Source organism: Diabrotica virgifera, chromosome 4, assembly GCF_917563875.1.
Source record: "Diabrotica virgifera virgifera chromosome 4, PGI_DIABVI_V3a".
NCBI lineage: Eukaryota > Metazoa > Arthropoda > Insecta > Coleoptera > Chrysomelidae > Diabrotica > Diabrotica virgifera.
The window spans coordinates 111,608,881-111,621,463 of NC_065446.1; the positions used below are offsets into that span (position 1 = coordinate 111,608,881).

Here is a 12,583-nt window from a genome sequence, read left to right on the forward strand (position 1 = left end):
TTCTGCTAATAACTCCAAAAGTTTTCGTTTTATCAAAACAACTTTACTTAACAAAAATGTACCTTTTAAAAAAATAAACAAAACCGTTTTTTAAAATTTTCTTTAAGACCAGTAGTAATCGAGCTATACTTTATTATAATATGTTGGCTCTTCTCCGTCAAGTGCTAAATATTGTAGTTTCAAAGTCAAAAAAACGGCAAAACTACTCATTTTTCGAGGACAACTTGTATAAACTAATTTAAGGCAGTTAAAAATATATATCTCCAGAAATAAAAAAAAATAGGTGACCTTTAATGAACAGAATGTCAGTCCCTATTTTTTTTCAGCGGAAAAGTGATCGCAAGCAACTCCCTGATCACCAACCTAATTAAAATTAGTCATTGACCTTATTTGATCCTTTTTATTTACGTATTAATAATAGGTTCTAGAAGTTTGGTTTAGAATGATTAGTTTTTAAAAAAATGGAGTTAAAAGCGAATAGCGAATTGTTGTAGTTTGGAAAAAAATAGCCTTTTCTTCAGAATAGCAAGATTAGCATCATAGATACGAAAAAATGTTTAAACATGAAATTGTAGCTTATGTAATTCCCAAGAACACAGTGTGCAAAAATATTTTCTACGGCAAAGATTGAGTGAGCTGTTGACAATTAAAACTTGTAATAACATGCAAAAACCACCTTTACGAACCCTTTCAAAGTCACCTCTTTTTGCGACGGAGGATTTAAAAAGATTTAATATTAATAGGCTTATAGACCTTACAAATTCCTATAGATGTGTTTTTTACCAAACTTTCTAAAATAAAAAATAAAAATGTTACGGTTAAAAAATCAATATATTTTATTTTTTGGAAAAAAAGGGGAAATCCAATTGGAAGCATAATAATGTAAGTTAGCGGTGTTTTAGTCATTGGCCTTATTTATTCTTATTTATTTATCTATTATTAATAGATTGTAAAAGTTTGACTTGCTTAGAATGATTAGTTATTAAAAAACTGGAGTTAAAAGCGAATAACGAATTTTTGTAGTTTGGTAAAAAATGCCATTTTCTTCATAATAGAAAGATTAGTATCTTCTTCTTCTTGTGGTGGTTTCTCCTTTAGTGGAGGTTAGCGACAACACTTACATATCTGTCCCTGTCCAATGCGGCTCTAAACAAAGATGTTGAATCAAGGCCGGTCCAGTCTCTGATATTTCTAAGCCATGAAATCTGGCGCCTACCGGGACCTCGTTTTCCTTCAATCTTACCCTGGATGATCAGTTGCGCGAGGCGGTACTTTTCCGTTTCTCATTATGTGTCCCAGATAGCTAACTTTTCTGTTTTTAATGATTTTTAGCAGTTTCCTATCTGTACCTATTCTCCTCAGAACATCTTCGTTGGTGGTGTGGGTTGTCCAAGGTGTTTTCAAGATTATTCTATAAAGCCAGAGTTCAAAGGCTTCTAACTTGCTCATCAGTGTTGTGTTGAGTGTCCAGGCCTCCGTTCTATACAAAAGTATTGACTACACATAGCAATGCAGAAAACGACATCTAAGGCTGATACTAATGCTACTGTTACAAAATAAGCTTTTCATTTTGATAAACCAATGTCGGGCTATCTCTATTGTCGCCCTTACTTCTTGTTTATAATCAAGTTGATTGTTGAATCAGCAACCAAGATATTTGTATTGGCTTACGTATTCAAGCTGTTGGTGTTTCACATATATTGGAAGAGGTAAATTTTTGTTCCTTGATATTTTCATAACTTTGGTTTTCGCAATATTGATCTTCATCCCCATTTTTTCACAACTCTCAGTAACCCTATCCAACAGTATCTGCAGACTATGGTCCGAATCAGTCATTAATACCGTGTCATCTGCATAGCGGATGTTATTTACTCTTTGGCCATTTATCCTGATTCCTTCTAAAGAGCGCGATAAAGCGTTCGCAAATATTACCTCAGAGTAAACGTTAAACAGTATGGGTGATAGCACACAACCCTGTCTAACACCTCGTTGTATTTCAATTGGCCTTGACGTGTTAACATTGGTCTTTATGATTGCTGTCTGATTCCAATAAATAGCCTCTATAATTTTAGAATCTCTTTTGTCGACCCCGATGTCGTTCAATCTCTCTATTAAGGTCTTGTGCTTCACCCTATCGAACGCTTTTTCAAAATCTATAAAACAGATCTTTACATCTTTGTGCCAGAGTTTGAAGACAGAATATTGCTTCTCGTGTACCCATACCTTTTATGAAGCCAAATTGTTCTTGACCGGTGACCTCGTCACACCTTTGATATATTCTGTTCTGTATGATTCGCAAGAAAAGCTTCAGAATGTTATTTAATAGACTTATAAGGCGGAAGTCCTGGCATAATTTGGCGTTCTTCTTTTTAGGCAGTGGTATGAAGACGGATTCAAGCCATGTTTTAGGGATTGCCCCTGTATTGTAAACATTATTAAATAATCCAAGAAGGAGGTCTAAGCTTTCCTCGTTGATTAACTTCAATAGCTCAGCTGGTATTTCACCTTGTCCTACAGATTTGTTGTTTTTTAGTTGACGTAGAGTATATTACAGTTCGGACTTCAGTATTGGAGGACCTTCGTCGTTTTCTTTATTTAATGTAGGAGGTTCTCTGATGTCATAGAAGAGTTCCTTTATATAGTCTTCCCACATGTTTATTTGTTCTTCAAAGATTAGTATAAGAGATACGAAAAAATGTTTCAATATAAATTGTAGAGTAATTATTATTTCCCAATAACTTTGGGAAAAAATGGGTTTGAAAAAATTTTTTCTACAGCAAAAATTTAGTGAACCCTTGATGAGTATATATATTAAAAAACATTGAATTTTTCTATACAAAAGTAACACTTTCGATAGCGAATGAATCGAAAACTATTAATTTTATCAAAGAAATGTATAGAACATTTTTTGTTTAGAATGAATGTTTTTATCAACTTTCGCGGTTAAAATATAATAAAAATGTCCACCCCACGAGATGGGGTGGCAACCGCCGCCATGATAAAAGCGCCTTTCGACATCATATAGATTTTGATGCTTGGACTATCCACTACTTATTCTCAAATTTTCAAGCCCATCGATCCATTCTGTAAAAATTGCGAGCTGAAAAGCTTCGGTTCCTGGCCTTATTAACATCTAGAGACATAGAAAATTCTCTATAGGCCAGAGTGCAGAATCATTGGCAACTATCTGTTACTTGAGCTTTTTACAAATTTATAAAGACACAGGCCGATAAATAGCAGATATGGGAGAATTTACAGTATGCAGCTATCACCTGACTGCTTATCTAGAACAAATTTCATCAGAATTCTGCATCATCAGTACTCAAATATGAGTAAAATGAAATAAATAAAGACAACTTTAGATTAGATTCGATTAGGGGCCACCACCATCGGCTGACTAAGGTTTCTGCTTTTTAGCTTCTTCAGAGTCGCCTGTGGTGTATCTCGAAGCAAACTGAATCGAACTATGCATATTAATAAAATATTAAATGCATACGGACGCGTTAGCGACATCTCTCTGGAGTCTAGAGACATAGAAAGATGTAGAATGTATATTGTAGATTCTTCCATGTCAGCTATTTATCAGGCTGTGTCTTTATAAATTTGTAAAAAGCTCAGCTCAACCTTTATACATGGAAATCGCTAGCTGACAAAGACAACAAAATCGTCAGAAATCAAATTGACTACATCCTAATAAAACACAGATATCGAAACTCAATTCAGATAGTAAAGGCATATCTAGGAGCGGACCTATCTTCTGATCACAGTCTTCTTATTGCTAGCTTTCAACTTCAACTAAAAAAGATGCAAACAAGCCGCAACAACAATAAACTTTACATACCGAAACTAAAGTCAGAAGAAACAAAAGAAAATCTGAAACACGAAATCAACACAAATATAGACAGAAACCCAGAAAATAATTGCAACGTAGAACAGCAGTGGCAATTCTTCAAAACCTCTATATTAGAGCCAAGTAAGAAAGTACTTACAACAACCAAATGTAAGAAAGAAAAATGGATGACGGAGAAATCAGTTGATGAATGAAAGAAAAAAAAACAAAACCATCAATGAGACCCGCTATAAACAGCTTCAAAACCAAATAAGAAGAAAAATTAGGGAGGCTAAGGAAAGCTACATCTCTGAAAAATGTAAAGAAATAGAACAACTACAAAACAGATATGACAACTTCAACCTACATAAAAAAGTCAAAGAACTATCCGGAAGAGGAAATAGAAGAACCTCAAATATATTGCTCGACGAAAATGAAAATATTATAATAGAGACAGAATGAAAACTACGACGATGGAAAAAGTACATCGGTGAACTATTTCATGACCAGAGAGAAGCTAGTACATCCTTAGATAGCCAAACCGTAGATGTGGGCCCAGAGATAACCAAATCAGAGGTTAATCAGGCAATACACTCTATGAAAACCAATAAATCTGCTGGTCCAGATGAATTACCTAGCGATCTGATAAAGTTGGTCAACGAGAAAAACCTGGACATAATAGTACGCTATCTATACTACGCTGTTCAACGCTCTCTATACTACGGGAATGATCCCTAGAGAAATGTTGACATCAGCATTTGTGTGTTTGCAAAAGAAAGTGAATGCCAAATAATGCAGTGACTACCGAACCATAAGCTTAATGTCACATACCTTGAAAATTCTGCTGAAAATTATCGTCGCCAGAATACACCCTAAATTGGATCTGGATATTAGTGAACACAATATGGGTTCCGCAATGGTATGGGTATCAGAGAGGCATTATTCTCCTTCAACGTGTTGACACAGATATGTTTGGATGTTAACCGTCCTCTTTACGTCTGTTTTATAGACTACAATAAAGCGTTTGATAAAGTAAGACATGATCTACTCATGGAAATTCTGAAAACTCAAAAACCTAGATGAAAGAGATTTAAGACTAATAACACAATCAGCGAGCAAAAGTAAGAATTAAAAAAGAAACATCTGAAGAAATGGAAATAAAGAGAGGAGTCCGGCAAGGCTGCATACTATTACCTCTATTATTTATAACCCGATCTATATAGACATTTCAAATAACAAAAATTGCCGGAGAGCCAAATTTTGGTGGAGAGCTAGGGTATACCATAACAAATAAAGTTTAAAAAGTCCCCATCTATCCCATGTGTGCGTCAAAAGTTATTCGAGGTCAAAGGTCAAAATTTGAGATTTTTTGGATTTTTTTCGAAAACGGTAAGTTTTATCAAAAAAGAACCTTAAACCAAAGTTGTAGATCTTAAAATTCTCTACAAAAATAGTCCGTACTATTTTTTTCCTAAAAGTTGCCATTCCTGAGATATCGCTATTCAAAGAGTCACATTATACATGATATGCACACGTTTCCACACCACCTGTGAGGTAGTGTACTCGGCGCGTTATTTTTACCGTGGTTTCCCCTGTAGGCCTACTCCACTAACTGTTTTGACAATTTTAGGATAATTTAAGGAAACAATATCGGTCAAGTTCTAGATATTACCTTATTATTGATATTGATTATTGATATTGCTCTTGATTATTAGGTTAATTATTGTTTTGATTTCTTTAGATATTTTCATCAGATTCATATTCTTGAAAGTCTACTTCAACAGTCAAGTCTTCTTCGATTTCATCTTCTTCCTCTTCCTCTTGCTGGATGTTCAAAAATTGTTCAAATGTGACTGAGTCATTGGTCTCTTCATTAAAATCACAGGAGTCTTCCTCTGTTGTACTAAACTGGACATTTGAGCAAGACTGACCTTGGCAGTTGGTACACACTAGAGAACACAGCAACCCGACTTTTTTACATCCACATTTGGCACTACAACCTTTTTTGCAATTGCAAAAAATAGTGTTAAGGAGTTTTTCTGGAGCAGGTAGGAGTAAGGTTTTAATCGGTTCTAGAGTATTATCTATTAATTTCCAACCCCAGTCTTCTGGATTCAGTTCATTGCCTAGCCTTGTTTGAACTTGATAATATACTCGATACAAATGTTGAAAAGCAGACGCTGATGTTGGAGGAAGACATGATAGTTTTACTTGTTTCTTGTTTCGCGTATTTTTTACAAAAGTTAAGTATCGGTATTTATCAAGACCAATAATTTTTTTGGAGCTCCATAAACCGCAAGAAGAAAGCGAATTCCTTCCGTAATTATTGTTTGCGGTGTAGAATCAAGTTCTGTAAAAAGTTTACAGCAATCAGTCATATCTTTTTTTTTTTCGAATAATTTAAGTACTGACGTTTTCCCCTTCTGTACATTGCTGACGTAGTGTCGCAGCCGGTTATCGCATGTAAAAATAAAATGTACTTTTGGCATTTGGGGTAAGCCGATAAACTATTCGAAGAATATATCTCTGTTCGCTGTTGAGCCCTTCCAGGTTTCAGAAAATAAATAACTTTATCTACTGGAGTCCTTGCAGTAATCAGTACTAACAAATCAACATCTTCACCAACTACAATTGTTGTGTTTGTTGCCCTAAATTTTTCAATTGCTGTCTCAATTATAAGGATATCTGCGTCATTTTTAGCTTGTTTCACTTCAATATCCAATATGTAAAAGTTTATTGCAAATAAAGCAAAACTGAGACATCTTTAAAACTATAAAATTGTACAAATAACGGTAACGGTACTAAATGGTAGACGCTTGTAATAAGTACTTATATTCACTTGAACTGAACCTTTAGCACTAAAAGAAACAGATAATATTATGAACCAGACCTACGGACAATACTGTAGCCATTGCCATAGACAATATCTTCTTTTTTAAACAATGGTATAGCCAAATGTTTTTCAAGGCCACGTGGATAGAGGAAATTCAGTTTGGGACTGATTACCTTTTGAAGAAATATTTTCAGAATAGTATAATACACTATATAAAAGAGACACAAATAGGCATTTATACTTGTCTTAAGGGCCACATATGTATATACGTGGCTTATATGTGCATATAATGTATAAAGTAACTTTTAAAATCGCGATATCTCAGGAATGGTAACTCTTAGGAAAAAAATTGTACGGACAATTTTTGTAGAGAATATTAAGATCTACAACTTTGGTTTGAGGTTTTTTTTTGATAAAACTTACCGTTTTCGAAAAAAATCCAAAAAATCTCAAATTTTGACCTTTGACCCCGAATAACTTTTGACGCACACATGGGATCGATGGGGACTTTTTAAACTTTATTTGTTATAGTATACCCTAGCTCTCCACCAAAATTTGGCTCTCCGGCAATTTTTGTTATTTGCCAAGCATTTTGATGTCTAAGTTCACCGGATTATTAACGCTTATTCTGAAGAGGTAATGCGAGAAACTCTGGAAGATGAAACAGTCGGCATAAGAGTAAATGGAGTCTTAGTTAACAACAGCAGATATGCAGATGATACAGTAATAAAAGCCGATAGTTTACAAGACCTGCAAAGACTAGTGAGTAAAATAGTAAGGTGTAGTAGGGAGTACGGACTCTCTCAATATCAAAAAGACGAAGTTTATGAAAATTAGTAAAAACAACCATAATACTAACGAAACCTTGATAGTAGAGGGCCAGCAGATCGAAAGAGTAAAAAAGTACACTTACCTAGGAACACTTATAACAGAAAATAATGACTACACTGCAGAAATCAAAAGTCAGAATCGAAAAAGCACGTTCTAATTTTATGAAAATGGAGAAGGCCCCATGTAGCAAATATTTAACATTAGCTTTTAAAGTACGCCTAACAAAATGTTACGCATACAGTGTACTATATTATGAAATGGAATCATGGACATTAAATGTAGAGACAATGAGACGACTTGAAACCTTTGAACTGTGGGCCTATAGAAGAATTATGAGAGTTTCCTGTGTAGATAGAATTGCGAACAGCGAAGTATCAAGAAGAATAGGCAAAGGGAAGGAAGTTGAACTTACAATTAAAGAAATAAAACTACAGTAGTAGGGGCGAGAAGTATGGCCCTACGACTCATAATACAAGGAAAGGTAGATGGCAAGAAAGGCATCGGAAGAAGACGAATTTCATGGCTGAAGAACCTGAGAGAATGGTTTGGGTGCAGCTCAAAACAACTATTTAGAGCTACTGCCTCAAAAATTAAAATAGCTATGATGATTGCCAACCTCCGTAGCGGAGATGGCACCTGAAGAAGAAGAAGAAAAAGCTCAGGTAACAGATAGTTATCAAGGACTCTGCACTCCGACCTATAGAGGATTTTGTATGTCTCTCGATAGATGTAGGTAAGGCGTCCGTAAGCATTTAATATCTTATTAATATGCATAGTTCGACAGCTAGATTCAGTTCGATTCTGGATACACCACAGGCGGCTCTGAAGACGCTGAAAAGCAGAAACCTTGTTCAGCCGACGGTGGTGGCCCCGAATCGAATTTAATCGTAAGCTGCCTTTTCTTAAAAAATATCCCAAGTTTACACAGAAAAATAAATCAAAGCACACATAGGGCAGTCAATGAGGGTATTTGGCTCCGAATTCCATCCTACTACATCGATGTACTTGATATTTTCACAGTAAGTAGGGAAGAGCTCAAGAAACAAAGTCTACCCTATACCGATGTGCGCTTTTATCTTGGGGGTGTTTTTCATCCCTTCTCGGGGGTGAAATTTTTTTGGATAAAATAGCCATGGAAGAGGCTGGAGAAGTTAATTCTAAGCAAAAACTGTTCCATAATTATTTTTTGAAAACTCAATACTTTTTGAGTTCTTCGTGGTTGAAAATTGGTCATTTTCATTGAAAAATGATACCCTTTCGGACGGATTTTTGTGACTAACTTAAAAACTATGCATCTAACAAAAAAACTATATTAAATAATTCTGTAGGTTATAAAAAAACACAGAGATTCGTTCCTTCATAAATCTTCTAGTTAAAATACAAAGAGTGATATGGTAGGTAAGAAGAGTTTGTTTTTTTTGCTGCATGCTCAAATCGGTGTATTCAACTTGAAATAACAGAGACACTGTCGATTTTAGGTGTATAATGATAATAATAACTTTTGTAGTGCTTGAACAGATCTTTAAAATGAGCAAACTAAATGTCGATTACATCTAAACTAAGTGAGATATTCTACAAAAAAATTGATGACTAATGTATTTTAAGAAGGAATGAGAAGTATATTTAACCCGTCATCCAACAGAATTTAAATACATCGTTTTCCTTCTAAAATACTTTTTATTATAGTGTTATTTATATGCTCAAAAACTTGGACTGGTTTAAAATGAAGGATTTTTGAAAAAAGTAAGATCAAATTATAGAACGAATTTTTAAATTTTCTTAAAAATATTCTTTTTCTCCATGTAACTCGAAAATGATAAGAGATACGAAAAAAAGATGTAATACAAAAATGTAGAGTTTTTTTAGATAAAAATTTCGTTTTTATTTTTCATTACTGTATCTGTTATCATTTTCAAGTTACATGGAGAAAAAGGAAGAATTTTAAGAAAATTTAAAAATGCGCTCTATAATTTGATCTTATTTTTTTCAAAAACCATTCATTTTAATCTCATCCAACTTTTTGAAGATAGAAATAATACTATAATAAAAGGTATTGTAGACGAAAAATGATGCATTTACATTCTGGTGGATCGGGGTTAAAATTACTTCTCATTTTTTCTTAAAATACATTAGTTATCAATTTTGTTTGCAAGATATCGCGCTTAGTTTGAATGTAATTTACCTTTAATATTGCTCATTTTAAAGGTCCTTTTAAACACTACAAAACGTATTGGTGGCATTATACACATAAAATCGACCGGTTCTCTGTTATTTCAAGTTGAATACATTAATTTAAGCATGTAGCAAAATAACAAACTTTTTCACCTACCATACCTCTTTTTGTATTATAACTAGAAGATTTATGAAGGCAAGCTTGCCTTTGTTTTGATAACCTACAAAAACGTTTTATACAGTTTTTCTAGTTAAATGCATATTTTTTAAAGTATTGGAAAAAAACCGTTCGAAAAGGTTTTGTGTTTCAATGAAAATGGCGAATTTTCAACCACGAATAACTCAAAAATTATGGAGTTTTCAAAAAAAATTATAGAACAGTTTTTGCTTAGAATTAGGTTCTCTAGCGAATTCCGGGGTTATCTTACCAACAATTTTTCCACCCCTGATAAGGGCTGTAGAGGCTAAGATAAGTAGAGGCTATTCCCAAAATTTCATTAAAATCCATGCAGTAGGATAGAATTCGGAGATAATATCCTACTCTTCCTCCCATTGACTGGCGTAGTATAAATAAAACTTGTTAAATATCTGCCTCTTTTTAATAAAAGTTTTATTTTGGTGTTTTAGAAAATAACTTGGATGATTCATCTTCCGAAATCAATCCACTGAACTATCTGTCAAGAACGGAGTCCTTAGAAAAATGCGAAATTAGAGAAAAAAAACTGAACGAAGAATTAGAGAAAATAGCTGATGATAAGATAGTTAATACAGAGGGCTACGAAACGCCCATTAAGGTGCCCAGGAAGTTGAAGACTCCAAGTAACGAAGATCCTCAAGAATACACTGACATGGGGGGCAAATGATTGTTAAAGGAATAAAACGTGAATTAAAAAGGATTTTTAAGGAGATTTGAGGTGTAACAAGTTACGTAGTTGACATTTGGGTATTACCTATATCACGGTACAAAATGATTTTAAGATGAGATATTCAAAAGATAAAAGACTGTATATAGATGTTTTTATTGCAATGAAGCACAACAAATACTTAGATGATATTGAACCATTTTTCTGTGCATTACCTGTATACAAAATATTGCTTTTGCTGATTGTATATAAATAAAACTTTAATAATATATCTTTACACTGCAAATAATTTATTTATATGTATAAGTAAGAAAACAACAACTAACTTAAACTATATGAATTCAAAAAGATCAAAATGTTATATAAATTCTAAAGGTAAGTTTGATAAAAAAGTAATCCAAATGAGACCAAATAAGACCTAATTATTGAACAGCTACTCTTTGTTCGCGCATATTATCTGGCGAGTAAATATTACACATTTTTTTTTCTTTAAGTCTCCTTCATTTTCTCCTATAGAAGATGGGTAACAATTTTAGCAATTTTTTCTATATCTTGGATCTCCTTTAGCTAATGGTGTGGGGGCAGGCATGTCCAATCTTGTATGTTCTTAAGCCAGGATCACTGTCTATGCCCTGGTCCGCATCTACCCTTAATTTTGTCATTTATTATGAGTTAGAGTAGAAGAGGACAGGGACGTGAGGAATTAGCATACATTTGTTTACAAATTAGCATCATGTAACGAATAGGTACTCTTAAAATGAATGTATGAGATATTATAAAATAAGGTAACAACAGCTACATATCAACAAAGATGGGAAAATAGGATGCCATGACACACCAGTTAAATTTTTGAAAGTTTTCAACGAGAACAACTTGAATGTAATGGTAAAACGATTCCATAAGACATAAGATACCGGTCAAGATAAGGTATGATCTGCTGCATCTTAAACAGAATTTGGTAGTGCATTATTAAATACGCCTTTTATATCTGGGCAGCTACTGGTCATTGCGTATCTCATTTATTAAGGGAGCGATTGATTTTCTCAAATACTTCGTTCAGTGCTGTTTTTGTTGATGAAGATGATGCCTGAATGGTCTTCCTTAATATGTCTTTAATAGATTGTTTATTATCTTCAACAGAAATAATGTAAGCCTGATCAGCGTGTAGGATTTAAGTAGGTTTTTTTGTCGTCCTATTTTGTGGATGTCTTTTGCTTTTTCGTCAACCATTTTCCACCCACTCCTAAATGTATTCATCCCACTCCCAATTGCTTCCATCTTTCTCTAGCTTACGCTAATATAGTCCAGTATTTGTCTGCTACAGCTCTTATTTCATCAACCTTTCTCTTTTGTGATCTTTCCATGCTTTTTGCCCTCCTCCTTGGTCTCCATTTAGTATTCTCCATGTCCATATGTTACCATATTATCTGGCTATTAGACCAGCCCAGTGCCATTACATTTTTATATTTTTTTCCACGATATACCTGACCTTCGTTCTACGTCTTATATCGGAACTTCTAATCTTGTCTTTTAGTGATATATTCCAAGCATACAGGGTGGGGCATTAGTGTGACAAAGGCCAATTACTCACTTGTCCTAAGAGATATGAAAAAAAGTTATTTTGGTAAAAATTGGGGCACATATAGTACCATAATTTAAAAATATTTTCAAATATACAGGGGCGTGCGTATTTACAGGGTGACAGAAACTTATGTCTTTTTAAAATGAACACTCTGTATATTTTTACATTTTTGGATTCTCCCCAATGTTTTCTTTCGTAAAATATATGGTTTTGTAATATTATACGAGGTAGTTTAAAAGTTAATTACGTTTTTTTGTTAATTTCTTAGCAACATCTACACCCTGTAGAATTGTAGTGATTTGACATCAAATTTTCTATTTATATTCAAACGATTTTTAATATAGTCTACTACTATTAATCATTAACAGTATAGCGAAATGATTAATTTTAGTATACAGGGTGGGTTGAAACTTGGAATGAGTATTTTCTGAGTTTTCTTAAATGGAACACCCTGTATTTTATTATTGTAATAA

The 12,583-nt window shown here is 33.7% G+C and overlaps 1 protein-coding gene across 1 annotated transcript in view; it reads left to right on the forward strand.

Annotated features, from left to right (window-relative positions):
* The window catches only part of LOC114341076 (melanoma receptor tyrosine-protein kinase), a 735,210-nt gene extending 722,868 nt beyond the window's left edge, over positions 1-12,342 (forward strand). Inside the window, exon 19 of the mRNA XM_050649582.1 lies at positions 10,293-12,342. Coding sequence (XP_050505539.1) covers positions 10,293-10,528 — 236 coding nt within the window. The 3' untranslated portion in view covers positions 10,529-12,342. The remainder of the gene's footprint in view (positions 1-10,292) is intronic.
* The last annotated feature ends 241 nt before the right edge of the window (positions 12,343-12,583 follow it).